At 49.0% G+C, this 22,191-nt stretch overlaps 2 protein-coding genes across 4 annotated transcripts; both read left to right on the forward strand.

Moving 5' to 3' along the window:
* The first annotated feature begins 1,746 nt into the window (after window positions 1-1,746).
* Wfdc5 (WAP four-disulfide core domain 5) lies at window positions 1,747-6,943 on the forward strand. Of its 2 annotated transcripts, none has more exons than XM_013077110.3 (4): window positions 1,747-2,008; window positions 4,117-4,254; window positions 4,368-4,508; window positions 4,850-5,893. In XM_013077110.3, exons 1-4 carry the CDS (start codon window positions 1,924-1,926, stop codon window positions 4,852-4,854), a joined length of 369 nt encoding a protein of 122 aa, XP_012932564.1. In that variant the 5' UTR covers window positions 1,747-1,923; the 3' UTR covers window positions 4,855-5,893. The 2 variants fall into 2 exon arrangements, with proteins under 2 accessions (XP_012932564.1, XP_087053966.1); XM_087197840.1 differs by lacking the exon at window positions 1,747-2,008 and adding an exon at window positions 2,027-3,378 and having other exon boundaries at window positions 4,850-6,943.
* Window positions 6,944-10,184: 3,241 nt separating this feature from the next.
* On the forward strand, window positions 10,185-19,132 carry Kcns1 (potassium voltage-gated channel modifier subfamily S member 1). Of its 2 annotated transcripts, XM_087197831.1 has the most exons (3): window positions 10,185-11,387; window positions 13,106-14,619; window positions 16,781-19,132. In XM_087197831.1, the coding sequence occupies exons 2-3, from the start codon at window positions 13,492-13,494 to the stop codon at window positions 17,246-17,248; spliced, it is 1,596 nt and encodes a 531-aa protein (XP_087053957.1). In that variant the 5' UTR covers window positions 10,185-11,387; window positions 13,106-13,491; the 3' UTR covers window positions 17,249-19,132. The 2 variants fall into 2 exon arrangements, with proteins under 2 accessions (XP_087053957.1, XP_004858231.3); XM_004858174.3 differs by lacking the exon at window positions 10,185-11,387 and having other exon boundaries at window positions 13,048-14,619.
* Window positions 19,133-22,191: the final 3,059 nt, after the last annotated feature.

The raw sequence follows: 22,191 nt of genomic DNA on the forward strand, positions 1-22,191 counted from the left end.
AGAACAAACCACTCATGTTTCCCTCCAAAACAAAGCTGCCAAGGAGGTACCTGAATTCCAAAAGTAACATCAGATCACAGAAGACAGAGCGAGCCTCTCCTCCTGAGACCTTAAACAACAGCAGGAGGGATTAAATTAAACGCAAGGAAGAATTTCCCGTCTGCCTGCTCTGGGCTGAATGACTGAGTAACACAAGCCGAGCCCTGGAATGTTACTTTCCTTTCTTAGGGTCAGGTGAAGGAAGTATTGTCCTTTCAATACCCAGAAACTAGGGAGGCACTAGCCGGAAGTCCCAGCTCAGTCTCAGGATGAGGTGTGTCCTTGGGCCAGTCCTCTCCCTTCTCTGGCTCACAGTTTCCTCATCTTGAAAATGGGAGGGCTGGGAAGAAAGGCTTGGACTGCCCCAGTGCTAACAGAGTGCTCTGTTCAGTGGAGTTTCCAATTAGGGCCCTGTCTCAGCTGCTTCTCATTCATCAAATGCCAACGTCACAGAGGTGAAATCCAAGGTAGGAATCCCTGAGTAAGATGATATTCTTTGTTCAGGATCCCTTGTGGCCAAAGAAGGGTTCCCACTGGCACTTATATCTGCCATGGCCGGCACTTTCAGGCAAACCCAAAGGCCATCCCTGACCACCAAGCCAGCACAGGCAGAAGACAGTTCTATCAAATGCCATTGGAGGTGATCTCACCAAAGGGTGAGTTTTCTCTCTCCTGTTCAGAGGTGCTCAAGGGAAGAGACCAGAGCTGGCCTCACTCATCATGCCAAACTGGCCTTGCTTCTCTGGCAGGAAACTCTGACCCTAACTCTACCACAGTCTCCCTTCCCAGGCATCCAGAACTCTGTAAAGCCCTCTTTGCCATTCCAACCTGACTTCTGTCCCCTACATAAGACATTGCTAGAGCTTCAAGACATCAGAGAACTAGGAAAGCAAGCACCTGACTTCCCCTTCACCCTCTATACCAGAGGTGGCGAACCTGTGACACGTATATCATTTGTTTTTCTTTTAAGACAAGAGATGTCAATGTATGAGTTGTTTTTTCTAAACTAAAACCTCAGTGTTCAGCTTTAATTGCAGGGTTGGCACTTTGTGATAAGTAAGTGGGTTTTGGGTTGCAGTTTGGGCACTCATTCGAAAGGCTTCCCCATCACTGGTCTATACTGTCAATCAATTCAAACTCAGAAGCTCTAGAAGTAAAAAAGATTTACTTGGGGTCCTAAGAATTACAATTCAAGAGACACCAGTTCAGAGAAGTCAGATTCAGTGTTCTGAAGAAGACAGGCAATATGGGGACTTAAATGGGTAAACAGTGCTGATTTATTACAAAGCAAAAAAAACTCTTTGTAGGACATTTCTATTGAGTGCTGAGAAAGAACAGGACTAACTGATCAAAGAAGATAATAAAAGAATGTATATAGTTGGCTAAAATGTCCATAAAACAAGAGTCTGACAATCTTGTCCTATGCATCATGAGTCTCTGGGCACAATAGAATGTGGTCATTCCAGATGCCTGCAGTCAAAGGTGACTTCCCAGGCAACAGCCTGAGATGTGTATAAGCCCAACCGCCTTACTGGCCTCCCAAGTCCATTGTTAAAAATTCTCCCAATGATGCTTTCATTGTGATTTTCCCTTTATTTTCACAACACAGGTGAGAAAAACTGAAGTCAAAGAGAGACAAGACTTGCCCAACATCACATGCCGGTTGAGATACAGGCAGAACTTGATCTAAGTCCTCCAACACGCAGGACTTGTACCACTTTGTCTTTAGTTCTTGCACAAGGATCTTGCCCTGAGGTGGAGCCAGGAGGAGGCAAACAAGTGCCACACGATCCACCCCTCTTCCTCCTCTGACTCAGATCCTCTGGCCTCCCCAGGGCCACAGATGTTAATCTGGGGATCGTATTAGGTGTTGGCAGCAGAAACATGAGGATCCAGAGCATCCTCCTCCTGGTGGCCCTCCTGGCTTTGGGGAGCCAAGTGCCTGCTGCCTCTGGCAGGAGAAAGGGAGGTGAGTGCGGCTAAATCCCTCTGTTCCGGGGGGCCGAGTGGTTTCTATCTCTTATCTCTGGGGAAAGTGGAGTTTGGGAGAGGACGGATAATGCAGTGTGTGTGTGTGTATACGTACAATCCCACTGCTCAGAGCTTCCAGACCATTTTTTTGGGTCCGGCTCTGTACCTATCCACATGTGTGTGTTTGTACGTTAATGTCTTTCTGCCTGTTTCTTAGTGCCTGCCTGCACATTTCAGTGTGTGCAAGGTTGTGCACATCTGTCTCTCTTTCTTTGTGCCTAATTGTGTTTCATGGAATGGCTGCATCCATGTGGATCTGAGGTTGTGTACCCATCCATGTGTGTCCATGTGTGTCTTTGCCTCTGGGTATGGCAGGAGAGAACCTGCCCATATGTACCATTCTGTGGTCATATTCATGGAGTTGTGTCTTTGCTGGCCTCCTAGGGTTCTATTCCCATCTTTGAAGGGATTTGGGAGTTGAGTAGGAAGTGGGGCTCCTGAGATCTAGGATCCGTTGGAAGGAATCTGCCTCTGCTTCTCTTCTCCATTGCTTTCCTCCCAACCCATTCCCACAGCTGGCAAGGCTGGGGCTGGCTTGTTGACAGGTGAGGTAGGCGAGGGTGCTAGAGTAACTAGACAGGTGCCTCCTGATCAGGTGAGGTACTGCCTCCTTCCCCTTCTGGGGCTGGAACACTCTGGCCTACATTCACCTGTGCGGCCCTGGCCTGCTGGGGAGGAGGGCCTGGGCTTGTGAGCTCAGGGTTAAACCCTGAACCTATGACGGTGTTCATGGGCCCCTCACATGTCCCTCTACCCTCCCAAATTCCCCACATCCCCCACCAAGAGAGGCTCATCAGAGCAGGGGCTCCTTCCCAGGCTTAGCCATCTTCCTCCAGCAGGGGGCAGCAATTTAATTTAAACTGGCCCAGCCTAAGGACTGAAGCTGACCTTGAGCGCTCACTCACTGGGTGAGCAAGGTGTTACCTGCTTTGTGCAGTCAGTGCCCAGGCAGGGGCAGAGCAGGGAAGGTGACACAGAGACATCAACACAATCCTGCTAAAGTGGGCTCCTGGACCTTTTCTCTGATGCTGGATTGAGTTGAAGGACCAGGACCCGGCCAGTCCCATCCCTGCAGCTCAAAAGCAGTCAGAGCAGGAGGTCACAGAGGTCAGAAGGAGCCAGACCCATGTGAGTGTGGGCCAGTCACTGGCCCCGGCAGCCCTTGGTTTCTGCCTTCCAGAACCTCGACAAGAAGAGTGGTTAGCTAAGGACAAAGCATTCTGTAGCCATCTGGAGGAATGCCTCACAGAGAGCTAATCCCTGTCCCCAAACCCGCCGCAGGAAACAGCGAGGAGTACCACAGCGCAGGTACAGCTGACCATCCCACTCACAACAGCTGGCAAGGTCCAACACTGGGTCTCCTTTCAAAACCCTTCACTGCAAATAGTCGCCCAGCCCCTGTTGTTGTGTACCAAGGGCTGTGCTGGGACTCACGGTGGGTAACAAGTCTTACAGCCTCCGGCCAAGAGAAGTGCAGGTAACTGCAGAGTCAAAAAGTCTCCAGAGGTGGGGTGGGGCTGACCTAGTGGATGCAGGATGAGGAAGCAGGGTCTTCTGGGGATGTGTGGTTCCAGCTGACCAGGTGAAGAGTGTGGGCACCGGGCAAAGGGTGCCATCAAAGCAAGAGCTCTGCAAAGAGGACTGGTGTGGGGCAGATCAGGAGCCACTAAGTGGTACAGCAAGAGTGGTAGAGGATGAGGCCAGAGAGATGGGCAGGATCAGACCATGTACAACCTTACTGGCCACCGTGGAGATTCTTTCTTTCTTTTGAGACAGGTTCTCGCTATGTAGTTCAGGCTGGCCTTGGACTTACTATATAGCCCAGGCTATCTTTGAACTCATAGAAATCTTCCTGCCTCAGCCTCCTGAGTGCTGGGATTACAGGTGTGTACTACTATGCCAGCCACACTGGCTTCTGAACTTCACTTTTTTCTATTCTTTATGCCGTCTGAATCTCAAACCCACCCCGGGAGAGGGGAAAAAAGCTCCCCAGGTCAACACTGACCTGCTTCCTTCCGGCTACCACATGTGGGAGTTTTCTTACAGAGAAATATGGGGGCTGCCCCCCAGACGATAAGCCCTGCCTCTCAGTGCCTGACCAGTGCACAGGTGACAGCCAGTGTCCCTCAGGCAAGAAGTGCTGTTCCCAAGCTTGTTTCCGCCAGTGTGTCCCCAGGGTCTTAGGTAAGTGCCCCGCTCCACCTTGCTGACAACCCAAGCCCCAAGCCCCAAGCCCCAAGCCCCAAGCCCCAGGGCTGGCAGAAACAGTCAGAACTTACCAGGCCCTTGTGTTGCAGTAAAGCGAGGCAGCTGCCCCGAGGACCGGCTGCGCTGCCTCAGCCCGGCGCAGCACCTGTGTAACCATGACCATGACTGCCCACGAGGGAAGCGGTGTTGCCCAGGTGCCTGTGGCCGGGACTGCCGAAACCCTGCCAGAGGTACGACTCCTAGGGTGCAAGGGTCCCTCTAGAGCCCAGCTCAGAGATTGTTTTCCAGCTCAACCAGCTTGGCAGGATGTCTCCCTCAAAGGCAGGGCCTCCCAAACTGTGGAAATGGATAGGGTGGGAGGAGTCTCATTAGGATGTCAGAGGCCCTGGGGATTCCCTGTCCTCCACATCCCTACACGGCTCTGGGCCTCAGTTTCCCCTTGGAAGGAGGCTGTAGTGTCCTCCCTTAGTAGCTATTAGTGCTGGCTGATGGGGCCTGGATGGGAAGATCAAGCCTGGGACTCAGATCCCTTTTTGAAAGGGGGGGTTAACCTTGTTTTCTCTCTTCTCAGGCTAAAATCTGGTTTAGGATCACGGCTCTGCACCCCCAGCAGGAAGAGCCAAGGACCTGTGTACCCAAAGAGAATTATCTCTGCCAGGATCCAACCAGATAGACACTGACCCATCGTGACTTCTCTGCAACACATTTGCCCTGGCTTCTCCTCCTGGAAGTCCAGGTCCACAGCCTGACCTCCAAGGCACTCCTCTTTATCACCCTAGGACTCATGCTGAGCTTCCCACCCTTCTGAATAACCATTTTCACATCTCTCTGCACATTCTGTTTCCGCCGCCTAAAATGCCCCACGCAGGTGGGCCCAGGCTTGTGGAGCCCAGACCCCAGAATGCAAGTCCTAGCAGAATCTCTAAACATCAGGTCATTCACACACACATACACACATACTTCCACAATTTTCCTCTGTTGCACGCTGCCTGTACTACTATTTACTTAATGCTTCCCTTTAAATGATTCACTTTGGTATATAACTGTATTTCAATAGAAAACAATACTCAAGATCACTGGCCACAAATAGAATGTAAATGTAAAAAGAAATACAATGAAAACAGCTCAGTTCCATTAAATTAAATCATATCCAATTAAGCAATATTATTAAACTCTAGATAGATGAGGCCACCTGCCAAGACTGAGCCTGGAGGTTGCTCTCTGTCTTTAATAAATGGAGATTAGTAAAGGTTAAAGAGATGTCAAAGACGCAGAGCTCTAAAATGGCTCTAAACATGTAATCAGGATCGAAAAGTGTAACTGTCTCAAAGAGTCAATGTTGTATAGTGTTGCATCCAAATACTCACCAGGACCATTTTGTTTTTTATTTTATTTTATTTTATTTTTTGGTACCGGGGATCAAACTTGGGACCTTGCACTTGAGGCAGGCAGTGGAACCACTGAGCTAAATCCCTGGCCCCACCAGGACCATTCTGGATTGCAACCACAGTTTGGGAAATGTTGTTTGAGCAGCTGGAGTGCCATGCTAATGGTGGGTCCATCCCCAGTACTGGGCTACACCTCACTTGCCTCAGTTCCCCTAGGGCACAGTCTGTAGTCAGGGCTAGTGTTTCTTTTTTGGAGAAGGGTCAGTGAAAGGAATGACAACCATTCCAAAAGACACCCCTGGACCCAGATATCTGCATTCCTGACTCTTCTTCTCCACCAACACTTGGTTTGGGAATGGAAAGAGCCGGGCACGTTCCCCCCTCTTTCTTTGTTCTGCTATGGACTCAGCATTGTGTTGTCAACTGTGGAGATGAACTTGGAAATCCTGGGCCTTCTTTCCCTCTTCTCTTGACCTCTCCTTGTGATCCTACATGAGTTCTTCACCACTCCAGGCTTCTGTTTGCACAGAAAGAATTCCACTTCCTCCCTAGTTGCCAAAATCCTTCTCCGGGGATTCAAATGTCTGAATGGTTGACTCAAAGTAGCAAATGCTAATTAAATGGATACAAGGTGAGGCCTGGTAGAGGAAGAAAGAGCTCTTTGGGAGTCACTACCTGTGAACTTGATATTTCTTTACTTCCTCCTGGGCCTCAGTTTCCTAGTCCATAACCTCAGGGAGTTCACAGATAATTTAGAGGACTTTATTCTTTGCCCACAATTGTCCCTTCCCTTCCATGAATCCTAGGGGAGAGTGTGTATCCCTGCCCCTAGCGATTTGGGGCTTCACTAAGAACTTGTTCTAGCTAAAGGGCTGTGGGTGGAAGTGACAACATGGCAGTTTCAAGACCAGTCAGCAGCCTCCTCAGTCACAGCCTGAGAGACACATGGGGGCAGCTCTAAAGCTGAGCTGTCCCAGCCAAGCCTCAAATTTGCAAGAGAGAAATAAATACTTGCGGTAAGAAGCCTCGAAGATCTGGAGCTGTTGGTCATAGATTTATCACAGTAAGTGCCTGACTAAGGCAGATGTTGATTATTAGTTCACAGTAAACATCACCATACACCTCCCACTGCGAAACATCACTCATCCACTCACTCCACCGCCCTGAGAAGGGTTGGTATTGTCATTCCCATTCATAATGAAGCAGCAGTGGCACTGAAACAAGTGTGGGCCTCGGACCCCCTGCTGAGAAGTGATGTAGCCAGGATTAAATTATGACGTTTTATTAGTATACAAATAAACTAATAAAACTAACAAGAGCTAACAATTACAAAATAATTATCCTGTATCAGGTGTTCCTTTAATTACTGACACATATAACTTCATTAAATCCTCACAGCCTTACCATGTAGGCTTTATTATTTTTCCCCATTTCACACAGGAGGGAAACAGGCAAAAAGAGGTTAATTTGGCCAAAGTCATACCACTTATAACTAATAGAGCTAGGATTTAACCTCAAACAATCTGACCCCAAACTTCATTCTTATTAACTACACTAATTACACTAGGTCTTTGGAGATTTTTTTCTAGTTTTTTCACAACTCAATTTCCATATCTGAAAAGTGGGGCTCGCAAAGCCCCAAGCAAGCTCAATTCTAGACAACTGGAACCCAAGCCTGTTGGTACACTGCTTATTCCCTTGGATTTCTTTCTTGAAAGGCATGAAGAGAAAACTCAGGCATCTCATCAAGAAACTTCCAGGTGCACTAATTAAAACTTAGCTGCTAAGGGCTACATGGCTGCGCTGGGGCCCTAGGTTCTGCTAGGTCCCTAGCTATGTGGCAGAATATGGCAGGCTAGAGGTTGTGGCTTCTTAACTACAGATGGAGCATCTACACGGCCCACTTTCTCAGCTTCCTAACTCCCTACCTGTTTCATAGGGTCTGTGCCATTCCAGCTCTGTCCTGAGCCACCAAATTCCAACCCATTCTGCTCCAAATGGATTGTCTGTCTCCATCACCTCCTGGAAATTCTCCTGGGGAGGTGAACACTGATTCCTTTTACAGACTCCAACCTTGTTTTCTCCCTCACCTATTCCATAAATGTTCACTGAGCACTTAACATGGGCTCCAGGCTGTGCCTTCGCAGAGCTCATGCACTCATGGATGAGTTGAAGCCCAAGCTATGTGACATTCACCAGACTGGAGGAAACTAGGAGGCTATGGCAGGCCAGAAGAGGCCTAATAGCCTGGAAACCAGATAAGGCTTTGAAAAGGAGGTGTTATCCATCCCGGCCTACAGAAAAAATGAGATTTTTCTCTGGTGACGCTACTATGAATCCATTTCTTTTCCTATAGCTAAATTAAATTCTACCTTATACTCTAGGTAAAGAAAGGGCAGGGAGAGTTGTTGGTATTGAGGGAACAACATGTGCTAATCCTTCCCCTCAGTCCTGAAAGGGAGGGCTTATTCCATTTACAGATGAGGGGGATACATATCCAGGAAGAGACACTTGGCCCAAGGTCACACAGGAATTTAGTGGCAAAGACAAGACTCAAACCCCATGCATTTGTTATCTTTTGCTATGTGACAAATTACACAAATATAGTGGCTTAAAACAACCTGTTTACTTTTTTAAATTTTTTGTGATACTAGGGATTGAACCTAGAGCCTCGCATATGCTAGGCAAGTGTTCTATTACTGAGCCCTAGTTTTTTGGTTTTTGTTTTGTTTTGTTTTCAGTTTTTGTTTTGTTTTTTGAATCAGGGTTTCACTGAGTTGCCTGGACTGGCCTGGAATTTGTGATCTTCCTCTTTCAGTCTCCTGAATAGCTGGGATTACAGGCATGTACCACCACACTCAGCCAACACACATTTATTATCTCACAGTTTCCACGGGTCAGGAACCTGAGCACTTCGGCTTCAGGGTTTCTGCTTCACCAGGCTACAGTCAAGGTGTCAGCAAGGGTAGCCTCAACTAGAGAAGGCTCTACTTCAAGTTCACACAGTCATTGGCAGCATTTCAGCTTCTCGAGGGTTGGTGGACAAAATACCACAGTCCCTAGGTGGCAGTTAACTGGAAGTCACCTTCATTCCTTGCCCTTCTAGCATGACAACTTGCTCCATCAAAACCAGTGAAGTCACAGCCTTAGGTAACCTGATCTCGGAAGTGATCTGCCTTTGCCTATTGTCTTCACTAGAGAGGAACCAGGGCCCCACCCACAGCTCAAGAGGGAAAAATGACACAAAGGCATAAATAGTGGGAGGCACATGTCACTGACTGGGAGACTTTTTACAAACTGTCTACCACATTCACTTTATTCCAAAGTTTTATGCATTTTCCACCACATCAAGCTTACTCTATAGGTAAAACTCCATGGATTTAGACAGTCACTTTTGGTCAGAGACTGGAGACACAGACTGAGGCAAAGCCTATCCATTGTATGCAGAGGACATAGATACCCTTTTGGCCCCTGTGACCCATAAAGCTAGTCTCATCACTCCTATTGCTCATGAATTTATCCAAAACATGGATTACCTTTTATAACCTGATCTGAGGATGACACCAGGTCCTGGTTCCATTCTCTTCTGCCCTTGGGAAATAGATGTGTCTTTTTCTCTTTGTAGAAACCACCTCTCCAGCTCCAGGGAGAACCCTTGAGTTTTGAGGGTAGTGAAGTTCTCAGAGTCCTGGAAATGGGAGACCTGCTTCTCAGCAGATCTGCCCCAGTTTCCCTGTAGGCAAAGTCAGGGAACTGGGCAAGGTGATCACTGAGCAAGGCAATCCTGTTCTAATACACTGAGGGAAAAGCTGAATTGGCACAGCCTAGAGCAGTGCTGTTCAGTATGGTAGCCACTGGGCACATGAAATACTGAGCACATGAAATACAACCAGTCCAAATTGAGATCTGTTATATCCCGGTTGGGTAAGCAGAATTCTAAAATGACCCCACTGACCCTCGCCTCTGTATATATAATCTCCTCTTTACCCAGGCAGAACACCGTAAATGTGTGTTCTACCACACCAAGGAGAGTGCTGTGGTGGGCATGACTTAACTAGATGGGCCTTTAGAAAAGGAAGTCAGTACTCGGGCTTGCCTGAAAGAAAGCAAGTATCCATCCATGTGGTACACTGTCTATGGAACCAGGTCACATGGCAAGGAAGTGCAAGTGATTTCCAGGATTGGACACTGATGGCCAGCAACAAAAAGGGTCCTCAGCCCTACAGCCACAAAAAACTGAATTCTGCCTACAGTGTGTGAGCTTGAGAGCTCCCAACTCCAGAGCAAAACTTCAACCCTAGCCAACACCTTAGCCCTAGCCTAGTGAGACCCTCAGTAGAAAATCTAGCCAAGCTGTACCCAGACTTCTGACCTAGTGAGATGACAAATCTATATTGTTAGAAGCTGCTACATTGTGGTAATTTGTTACACCGCAATAAAAAACTAGTGTACTGGATTTCAAAGGCTTAGTATAAAATAAACATGTAAATATCTCATTAATAGTTTATTGTTTTATGTTAAAAGCATAACATTTTGGATATACTGGGTTAAGTTAAATACATTTTTATTGTTTCATTTTACTTTTTAAAAAGTGTTGCTGTCATGAGAAAAATTTCTAATTATACAGATGGCTCACATTGTATCTCTTGGACAGTGTAACCATAGGGACTCACAAGTCAGCCATATGATTTGGAAGGCAGCTAGCTCAGCGCACAGCCATTTGACTTTGGGCAATCTCGGCCCCTTCAGTACCTATCTCACAGATACATCCCTGAATAACATGAGGCCTGTACTTGACCCAAAGTAAGTGCTCAATCAATGTTGGTAACTATCATTGCTATTCATAAGATTATTTGTAAAGTCTTCTGTCAGTCCAGGATCTGGTCTTCAGCACCTTCTCCCCAACCCGCACACAGGTGCCACTTAAATGCTTGAGGATCCCACAATGTTTGAGAAGTTCTTTCCCCCTAACCCTCACCACTCACTTGGAGGTGGGAATCAGGGCTCCATGGGCAGGTGAGGACCCTGAGCCTCAGAGGCAGAATGACTCCTGTTCAGACTTCACAGTCAACAGGGGAAGAGTCCACTTGAGACCGCTCAAGCACAGCCTGGAGGATCCCAAAAGAAGCTGCCTTCCTCAGCTCCCTGACTCAGCTTCCTGCAGTAGGAGCAAGTGCCTGGGCCTCACCTGTGAAACGGAGAACACAAGAGCCTACCCCCACCACAGAGGGGTCTAGAATGACTGAACTCGCACAACCCTGCTTGGTACATATTAAACGCTCAGTTAAGAAAAACATTATTACCTGTCCCGGGCCAGAGGATGAAGCTCCTCTGCAGAAAGGTTCTCCGTTCCCTTAAATGACCCATCCTTCTCAGGTCCCTGAACTGAGGGGATGCCCGACTCTTAGGCCGGCTCCAGACACCTCCACCCCCTACCGGAGTCAGGAATAGAAACCACCGCCTCCGGCCGGCGGGCAGGCCGCAGCCTCCCTCCCTTCCCCGGCAGGGATCGATGAGGCCTCAGCCGCGAGGGACAGAGGAACACAGGGAAGGCGGGGGCCGCGGGGCCTCCGGCAGCAGCGAGTCACTGCAGGGCCTCTGAGGCAGACAAGCCCAGGCACTGGCAGCAGCTCCCCAGCCTCACCGCCTTCGGGGACAGGCGCTCGAGCACCGGGCGCCAGGGAAGAGCCCAGGGAAGAGCCCAGGGAAGAGCCCAGGCAGGTAAGGGGCCTCCAACAGGGAGGGGGTGATCGGGGCTGTGGGAGCCGGAGGTGGGGTCTGCCTGGGGCTCCAGGTGCCCGCGCCCCCTCCAGGAGGCCGCCCAAGAAGCCAGCAAGATCGAATAGCTGCTTTGGGGACATTGGGGGTGGTCCTGCTTGTCCATCTGTGCAATGGGATTAGAAAATGTCTTTGACTGGATGAGCATAGGGCTTAAACAAATGGGAATGTGTCCTGCATGGAGCTCAGCAAAGTGACCAGCAGGTAGTAGGTGCTCAAAGTGTCAGGACAGTCTCGCAACAAAAAACCTACTTTGTAATCTTAATTGGGTTCCAGACCAGCTGGGTGACTTTGAGAAGTCAAGTCTTTCTTACTGATGCTCAGATTCTTGTCAAGAAATATTTGTTGAACTAATTATCCCATTTCATAGAGCAGGAAAGTGAGTTCCAGACAGATGAAGGGATTTTCTGGAGATCATGCTTCTAATGCGTGATGGAAGTGGATTAGAAACTTAACCTTTCAGTGCCAGGTCCAGGTGGACAGTGGAGCTGCATCACACAGATAGTTACTGGGCACCAGTTAGTGCCAAGGACTGCACTTTGGATAAACACCTTGTATCATTTAATCCTGATACCCTCTCTCAGAAAGTATAATGTTATCCAGTTTGCAGATGGGGAAAGTGAAGCTCAGAGGAGGCCATGGATCCACTCAAGGTCAACAGCTAGTAAGTGGCAGACTCGAACCGAACTCAGGTCTGACCAGAGGGAAAGACAACCAACTAACATTTATGGAGCACTCACTGTGTTCCGGGGGTTTTGCACACATACTTATGATAACAGTTTATCTACAGTGCCATTAGTCCAATTCTGGAGATAAGTGAGCTAAAGCTCAGAGTGGGGGACTGGCCTGGGGATGCATAAGTCACAGAGCTAAGGATGGAATCTCAACCCACTAAGACCAAGCTTAGTGTTAGTGAAGGGCGCTTGGGCTCTGGAGTTGATGCACACTCACTTCCAGCCCTCTCAGGGAAGCAGACATCACTGAACTCACAGAGCAGGTGAAATTACCCTGGGTCAGGAAGTGAAACCCCAGCCCTCAGTTCCAAAAAAGCCAGGAGTCCATTCTCAGCCGAAGGGCCCCATATTTCCTGAGTATCCACTAAAGCATAGCACTTTCCATAACCTACCTTAAACCTCCAGCCATCCTTGGGGGTAGGAGCTACCGTCTGCAGTGTGAAGTGTGTAGGAAACAGACCTGGAGAGGAGACACCTCACTCAAGGCCCAAGGTGCATTAAGGGTGGGGTAAAAACCGAGGTTTGCCTGACCTGAGAAGACAGTAACATAGGTGGACAATTTAATAAACTTCTGTAAGCCAGGCCTCCAAAAGACATTAGGTAATGTAATCATTTTAACAATGCTTCCAGGTGGATATTTTATCTCCATTTGACAGAGGTTTAGAGAGGTGATGGGACTTGTCTAAGGCCACACAAGAAAGCCAAGGTTCAAAGTCAGGTCTGACACATTCTATAGATGCCTTGCATAGTCAAACCCCTGTAGTTCTCAAATCTGACCATGTTTCAGAATCACCCTCCAGGATTCTTAAAACACAGACTGCTGGCCCCAACCCAGAGTTTGACATAGTTCCAGGTGACGCTGATGCTGCTATCCAGGGAACACACTTCGAGAACCACTGGTCTAAACTGATTTTCTTAAAATCCTAGGTGGCAAGCACTACAAGCCCCATTTGAGAAGAAAGCTGAGATTCAGAGTGCTGGCATGTCCAAGATCCCACAGTAGACCCCTGTTGTACCTAAACCCACGTTTGTCTGTGAGAAGGTGACATCCTTCATGAGCACCCAGCAGACGCCAGGCCATCTTGACCCTCCCACACTTTCCTGATCTTCCCAGGTAGAGTTCCCCATTTGCTTGCCACTGGAGAAAATGAAACGAGAGCAGCAGGATCTGTGATTTGGGACAAGTCCCCCAGCTGGGGGTGGGCGACATTCAAGCGCAGGCCTGAGTGAGTCCAGAGGGCACTTGACATCCACCGGGCGCTCACTACACACCAGGCACTTTACACAGGGGCCCCAACAGCCCTGACTGGTGGATGGAGCCGCGGATTTTAACCCAGTCTTCTTGGAAGGCAGGCCAGGCACCCACCTCCATCACGGTTCCCCCTCCGCTGTCCGCAGGGCGGGCCGCTGTAGCCATGGTGAGCGAGTCTTCGGGGCGCAGCGCCCGGGTCACTTGGCTGCGGAGGGACGAGGCGCTGCGCGTGAACGTCGGCGGCGTGCGGCGGCTGCTGAGCGCGCGCGCGCTGGCGCGCTTCCCAGGCACGCGGCTGGGCCGTCTGCGGGCTGCGGCGTCGGAGGAGCAGGCGCGCAGCCTGTGCGACGACTACGACGCGGCAGCGCGCGAGTTCTACTTTGACCGGCACCCGGGCTTCTTCCTGGGCCTGCTACATTTCTACCGCACCGGCCGTCTGCACTTGCTCGACGAGCTGTGCGTCTTTGCCTTCGGCCAGGAGGCCGACTACTGGGGCCTGGGCGAGAACGCGCTGGCCACGTGCTGCCGCGCGCGCTACCTGGAGCGGCGCATGGCGCGGCCGCGCGCCTGGGACGAGGACAGCGACACCCCGAGCAGCGTGGACCCGTGCCCCGACGAGATCTCAGACGTGCAGCGAGAGCTGGCGCGCTATGGGGCTGCGCGCTGCGGCCGCCTGCGCCGCCGCCTCTGGCTCACCATGGAGAACCCGGGCTACTCGCTGCCCAGCAAGCTTTTCAGCTGTGTCTCCATCGGCGTGGTGCTCGCCTCTATCGCCGCCATGTGCATCCACAGCCTGCCGGAGTACCAGGCCCGCGAAGCGGCCGCCGCTGTGGCTGCGGTGGCCGCGGGCCGTAACGCCGATGACGCGCGCGACGATCCGGTACTGCGTCGCCTCGAGTACTTCTGCATCGCCTGGTTCAGCTTCGAGGTGTCGTCGCGCCTCCTGCTGGCGCCCAGCACGCGCAACTTTTTCTGCCACCCGCTCAACCTCATCGACATCGTTTCGGTGCTGCCCTTCTATCTCACCCTGTTGGCTGGCATAGCGCTGGGTGACCGGGACGGCGGGAGCGGCGAGGAGCTCGGCGACCTGGGCAAGGTGGTGCAGGTGTTCCGCCTCATGCGAATCTTCCGCGTGCTCAAGTTGGCGCGCCACTCCACCGGGCTGCGCTCCCTGGGCGCTACGCTCAAGGTAGGGAGTCTGAGACAGGGCTGGAGTGGGTGGAGGCGGGTGGAGGCCCCGAGGAGGTTAGCAAGTGACTTTGTAACCCTGTCACATCCACGAACTGAACGCCACCATTTGGGCCAGACCCAGAGCTAGAGACCAGGTGGACATTTCACATCCAGCCTTACCTTTAATGTTATTTCTGCTTCCCAAAGAGAAAACTGAGGCGTAGCTCTGCTTGTCTTTTCTTGTCTTTTTTTTTTAAATCACTTTTGATATACCTGTCGAACATCAAACAATACACAGCACAAAAATATGCAAAGAAAAAATCTACAAAGCAGGATGCTAACTCGATTCTCTGCTAATGCCTTTCTCTTGCTTTATCCGAGGTCACCCTGTAGCCACAGGTCACCCTTAATAGGCTAAGTGTAGGAGAAGCCCTGGAGCTAACCCTGAGCACAGGATTCTGTGCCAATTTCACATCCATTATCGATTCAGCCTTAGGCCAACATCCTCAGGAAGGTGCTATTATTTATTTTCTTCCCGTAGATGAAGGTCTTGAGGTTGCAGGGCTGGGGTTTTAAAACCTAGTTGCCATTTATTAAGCACCATCTTTGTGCCAGGCCCTGCACAGGGGGTGAAATTACAGTGGTTTGGGGAGGGAGGCAATGTGAAGACCTTGTACCAAGGCCTGGTAAAAGCAAGATGAGTGCTGGCAGCAAAGACACAGAGGGAAGCAGGTGCCAAGAAATGAGGTTGAAGACGTGCGTGGGTCAGGGTACTGAAGGGCATGAACTATGTTTTACTTTATCCCAAGGGCATAGGGGATTGAGTGAAAGGTTAAGCGAAGGGAGGTAACTGTCACTACTTTGCAGGTGAAGGGACTAAGGTTCCAGAAGTGGCAGGACTTGTCAGAGGTTCCTCAATAAGTGGCAGAGCCTGACATTTCATGGTCTTTCTTCTAAAGCTCCAGGCAGCCCTGCAAAGGGTCCCTAGAAGTGGCATAAAGATCCCTTCACCCTCTAGTAAAGCTTGTTGTATGCCCTGTGGCAAGCAGCCAGGATATTGGGTGCCAGCAGGTGACCTGGGCAGCACCAGGAAGGTGCAGAGAATTCTGCTAGCCAGACCCCCTGAGTTCAGCGTCTCTCTGGGGAAGATCCTTCTGCCCCAGAATCCTGCCTTGTATCCACAATGCAGAGAATCAGGGCTTAAGGCTACAGTACTAGCTTTGTCTGAAGGGAGGAAGAAAAGTAATGATTGGAGCTGTTAGGGTCAAGATATTGCTGTAAGATAAAGAGCTTTGCCACTCAAAATGAAGCCCAGACCAGCAACAGCTTTCTCAACACCTAGAAGCTTCTAGAAAGCCAGAATCTCTGGCTGTACCCCAGACATACTTAATTGGGTTCTCCCTTTTAAGCAAGATCCCTGTGTGATTCCTCCACATATTATAGTTTGAGACACTAGGGGTTCTCAGCCTGGTGCTATTGACATTGGGGGCCAGATCATTTTTAGTTACAGGACCTATCTTTTGCACTGTAGGGAATTACAGCATATCCCCAGCTTCTACTCACTAGATACCAGTAGCACAGTGTCCCAGTTTTGACAACCTGAAATGTCTCTGGACGATGCCAAATGTCCCCAGGGTGGCAAAGGCCCGCTTCCCTGGAGCTTGGCCTCAGGGGCAAAGAAACATATACAGCCATAAAGAATCCATTCTAGGAGTAGTCTAGGGGAGTCAAATCCTCTTGACTACCTTGCAGGGCAGAAAATATGTTTGTCTTGTCAGAAATGCGATAGGGCCAATCAAAAGTACATGAAGCCAACTCTTTGAAGTATGAAGCGTAAACTATGGTTCTCATGATTCTGTAGCAGTATAAAAATCCCACACTTTTTGTCACTGCCCGATGCTACCAGGATCCCTGAGTTGCAGGAAACAACTGTGGCCTAGCAAGCCTGTTGGACAACAGAAATTAGGCTTGTGTTGGATTCCAGGGAGTTTTGTTACCTGCTCTGGTTGGAAAATCTTAGTTTGGAGCCAGGGTACCTGGGTCTTGGTGTCAGCTCCACCTTCACCTTGCTATGTGACTTTGGACCTACCTTTCATACTGTCTCACCCTCGGTTTCCCCATATGCCCACTCCCAGTTCTGTAAGCCCACCTGCCTCTGACTTGGGTTCCTTTTCTTCCAGCACAGCTACCGTGAGGTGGGCATCTTACTGCTGTACCTGGCCGTGGGTGTGTCAGTGTTCTCCGGTGTGGCCTACACAGCCGAAGAGAAGAACGTGGGTTTTAACACCATCCCAGCCTGCTGGTGGTGGGGCACTGTGAGCATGACCACTGTGGGCTATGGGGATGTGGTGCCAGAGACAGTGGCTGGCAAGCTGGCGGCCTCAGGCTGCATCCTAGGGGGCATTCTGGTGGTGGCACTTCCCATCACCATCATCTTCAACAAGTTCTCCCACTTCTACCGGTGCCAGAAGGCTCTGGAGGCAGCCGTGCGCAACAGCGGCCACCGGGAGTTTGAGGACTTGCTGAGCAGTGTTGACGGGGTGTCAGAGGCATCTCTGGAGACATCCCGAGACACCTCTCAGGAGGGACGGTCTGTAGACCTGGAGACTCAGGCCCAGGGTGAGCCTCCAAACACTCAGAGTTATTAAAACTAGGTCTCTGCATCCCCTTCCACCCCAAGTCAGCTGAAACAGAGCAGATTCCTCCCCTGCTTCAGCTCTCATGGGAGTGAGCCCCTCAGGACCACTAGCACCGGCCTAAGAAAAGAGACCCAGGGCCCACACACCTTTCTCCAAAGGTCATGGCAGAGAGAGTTGCCCTGTATTCTGTGAGTCCACAGAGCAACTCAAGACACTTTTATTAACCAGCCTCCAAGCTACCTATGAAGCGGGCCTGAGCCACAAGGAGAAAGAAGAAGGATGCTAATGATTCTGAGCACCTTCTGAATATTGGCCAAATTTGGCCCTGTGTTGGAAGATGAGAATCATCCGACATTTCAAGCCAGGCATAATGGCACACAACTGTGGTCCAACTACTTGAGAGCTGAAATAGGGTTGCAAGTTCAAAGCAAGCCTGGGAAAGTTAATGAGACCCTGTCTCAAAATACAAATTTTTTAAAAGACTGGCGAAACACTCAGTGGCACAGTGCTTGCCTAGCATATATAAGGCCCTGGGTTCAATCCCAGTACCAAGAGAAAAATAAATCATTCCCCTTTCACAGATGTGGAAACTGAAGCTCTGAAGCAATGACTCACCCAAATGGTTTGCCAAGACATGTTCCATCCACTCTCTCTCTGCTGCCTTCTCAGAGTTTGCATGTGGTTTTAGCAGTATGTGGATACACAAACCCGATCCATGGAATGAGAATCCTTTTCAGAGTGAGGGAGAGGAGCAGGCAGGATTCGAACATAGGAGCCTTGGCCCTCAGCTCTAGTTCTTTTCTAGGAGCTTCTGGAAGGAGTCAGAATGAGTCCTGGGAGGATGGAGAAGGAAGCTCCTTCCTTAGTTCATGTGCAGAATTTGCTGAGCAATAATCTTCTGCACCTTCATCCTAAGGCTGAATTGAGATACAGAAAATCTGAAGGGGCCTTGGCCTGAGGTCCAGACTCAATTCTGGAACAGCCTGTGTGAAGCAGCCAACCCCTACCGCCGTCACCAGACCTGTGCCAAATGGTCACAATCTGTGACCCAGAGGGAGATGAAGAAGCCAAATGGGGCAGAAGAGGCACTGACTTAAAGACAGCTTAGCTCTGAAATGCTAGTGCCAGGGGCTGCCGTGCATGTGCCCCCCTTCTGGCAATTCCCTTCTACCCACCACACGTTACCAGCCTTACCTTGAGCAACCGTCCAGGCTATCCCTTTTGGCTAGCTCTGGCCCTGTCATCCTTGCTGCCAGTAAATCTGTAGAACTCCCCTGCTAAAGCCTCTGTCCATGTGCTGAGAAAGACAGGAAGGGTCGCCATGGCCCTTTCCACATACCATAGCTAGAGCATCCTTGAGCAATATCATTGTGACCAGATTGTGGCTTTGTTTGTCCCATCACACCAAGCCTCAAGATGGAAGGCACTGTCTGGCTGATCTTCACACTTGGAGCAAAGCAGTTGTTTAGTACATGTTTAGTAGACAGACCAATTCCTGTAGTCTACTGTGTGCCATGCACTGAAAGGAAAGAAGAAATACTCAGAAACTGGACGAGACCCTTGCCTCCCTTGGCCCTGCTTGGTTTTTACAGTGGCTTCCTTTACTCATTCAGGAAATCTCTGTTAGAAGAGTCGTAAGCTGGGGCCTCACATGTGGCCTGCAGACATGTTTTGTTCAGCCGAACAGTAATTTAGTATATTTTTATTTTTATTTATTTATTTATTTATTTATTTTTTGGTACCAGGGATCGAACTCAGGTCCTTGTGCTTTCAAGGCAGGCGGCAGAACCACTGAGCTAAATCCCCAGCCCCTAGTATATTTTTAAACTGGGACTGCCTTTGGGTGAGGCATGCAGTCTCCAGTTCCCCATACCATCCCCCTCCCTGATCCCATACACACACATACACACATGCTCCTGTTACCAGTGTTGTAGATTTACTTTACCCACTCAGCCTCTGATTTGCTGACAGCTTACTAAGTTCAAAAAATACAATGGACAAAATATATATCCCTATATACATTAAGCTACTCAGACTAGTAGGGAAGACAGACTGCAATGGAAGAATCACAGGCACATATAATAGCTCTATTAAGTGCAAGGAGCTAACTATAAGCGTATATAATGTACAAGAGACCATTCCCCGAGAAGATCAGACACCTTTCCTGAGCAAGTGATGATCTAACTTGTCACTGTAAAGACAGCTAAGTAGGCAGAGGGGGTTCCGGGGAGGGAGTACTCCAAGCATTAGCAGAAGTACATGTGAAAGTCTTGTGTTGTACACAGAGCCTAGTACAGTGATGGCGAACCTTGTCAAGCTTTCCGTGATAAACAGCCCACTGCAGCATGCGTGCCATAGGTTTGCCACCACTTCTAATATGTAGTGGGCCCCTAACATGCTTGTGGATTCCAAGACTCCAGACTGGAGCAGCACCAGGAGCCACAGGGACTCTCAGGAACTTAACCACACTCACCTCGTAATGTCTGGGCCCAGATGTGCCCAGGTTGGGGGCAGACACTCCAGGGCTGCATGCATTACTCTTATGGTGTTACTTTACACACTAAGAAGTCAGATGTTTTCCAGACTTTCTGACCTCATGAACAGGACCCAAAAGTTGGTGTGGCGACCCCTCAGGGGAGAATTCTCTGGCCTGCATCTACCACAAGATTGTGCATGGTCCGGAAAGAAATGCAACAATTCCCAAACCAGTCTATCAGTGAAAAACATTATGCAAATAAAGATATGTGCCTCAAGACGTTCATGAAGCTGGTTTTCTGATGTGCTCTCTGAGTGATTGGGATCGCTGGGCAGTATGTGGAGTAAGTAATGTGGAATCCACAGCCTCTTGCTCCAACCTTGAATTTGGCACAGGCTTTATCTGTGGTAATGCCAGCCAGAACAGGTTGCAAGTGACAGGAATCTAGTCGGAACAAACTTGGCCAAAAAGAGTAATTCAAACCAGGTATGACAGCACACTCAGGGAAGCTGAGGCAGGAGGATTGCAAATTCAAGCCCAGCCTGGGTAACTTGGCGACTTAGTGACTCTCAAAAAAGTATAAAATAAAAGCCCTGGGGATGTAGCTCAGTGTGAAAGCCCTGGGTTCAACCCCTAGTATGGAAAGAGTAGTAATTGGATTAAATGATGAAAGTGATGAATAACATAATTAAAATTCTTTGATTGCAAGCAACAGAAACTGACTAGCTTAAGCAAAAAACCAATTTATTGGAAGGTGCATCCATTTCCAGTGGCTGCCATAACAAATTACCATAGACCACATGGTTGAAAACAGCAGAAATTTATTTTCTTAACAATTCTAGAGGTCAGGAATCCAAAATCAAGGTGTTGGCAGACCCATACCCCCTCTAGGGGCTGCAGGGGACAATTCCCTCCTTGCCACTCTGGCTCTTGGCATTCCTTGGCCTTCCTGAACTCGTGGCTGCCGTCACTCCAGTCTCTGCCTCTGGCATCACACCTCATTCCCGATATGGTCACAAGACTGCTACTAGCATTTATAACACCCCATTCTGTGCTAGTGGATTCCTTCCTCAAGGGCAAGTACAGTATCCTTCAAGCGAAGGGCTTTAGATCAGTAAATTAACTCAGGCTGATGTTAAGTGATGATCTGTAGCTCTCCCGGTGGCTTGTGAGAGCTAGGGTGTTAGGGTTTTTTTTATTAAGTTGTATTGGTGATACAAACAAGACTTTAGTGGGTTATGTTTGATTTAACATTTTATGGCCACCCTACACCCTGAGCTCTTGCCTTATTCAGAGCCTGCTGTATACCATGATGATCATATCCACTTCTGAGGATGAAGTACTAACACCTGACCTCTGCAACTGTTTTCTTTCCCTCTAATCTCAGGGAACTCATTTCAAATTATAGCTCCTCTACCCAGCACTCCTGACCTTGACTTTCTTCAAAGCACGGGTAAAGTATGCTGGGTTCATTGGAGGCTATAGAGGTATCTGTGGTAAGGAGGCACAAAATAGATCCAATCAGGCATCCTGTCTTTATTCCCTCCTCCACATGATGCCAAGGGATTTGCGCCCTGTAAGTTCCATTTCATGTGGGCCAGCATTTGGTTCAAATTGGCCTTAGCCAACTCGTCAAATTGTAAGAGCCTAGCCAGCTCCTGGAGCTAGTATGGAGAAGGCAGAATCTCTGTTAAGTGCATCCGTATCAAGACCAGCCTGATCCAAAATTGTATTTCCCCTTGCTTGATCAAACACCACAAAAATCCCCATTCCTACAAACACTTGCCAAATTTCTGACGGTATCAATTAACAAGTTTCTACAATTCTATATGGGCTCAAGATGATTTCCTGCTCAGTTTACTTTTCACCCTCCAAGCCAAACTGGTCTCTCCCAGCCAAGCAGCCTTGAGAAATGGGGCAAGCAGAAAGTTGTGCGCTTTTGCATGTAAGGAAGGTTATGAGCTGCTTGCATCTGTGTTTTAGAGTGCCTTGAGTTTTTCCTGCATCTTCTCATATGGCTATTGATCATCAGAATCCCTCTTTATCAGTGACTAACTTCATAAAACCACTGTGAAGCTATGAATTCAGCCACTTGTGTAATCAGTAGCCAACTTTGGTATTTGAAGAACTCAGCCCTACAGCAAGTCACATGATTCTTTCACCATGGTCACACAAATTCTCTGCATTTCTTTTTGTCCGCAAAAGTAACAGCTACAATATTTGGGGATGCTTTGTTGACTCTCCTTTTATATTATTCTATGTAGTTACAAACAAAACATCTATCACACAAGCCATCATTCCTCGATTCCTGAAAATTAAATTGTGATAAATGCTATCTCTTCTCTAAGAACCATACCCTTAATGCTCAAATGATACCAAGTAATGCAAGAAATAATTCTTTATCATTGCATATCAGTCTGCTGGTCTTTGAGACCAGTGCATGAGGAAAAACCTCACTGTGATTTGCCCCATCACA

This window comes from Heterocephalus glaber, unplaced genomic scaffold, assembly GCF_053883595.1.
Source record: "Heterocephalus glaber isolate CG9 unplaced genomic scaffold, H.glaber_assembly_v1.0 deba00001673, whole genome shotgun sequence".
NCBI lineage: Eukaryota > Metazoa > Chordata > Mammalia > Rodentia > Bathyergidae > Heterocephalus > Heterocephalus glaber.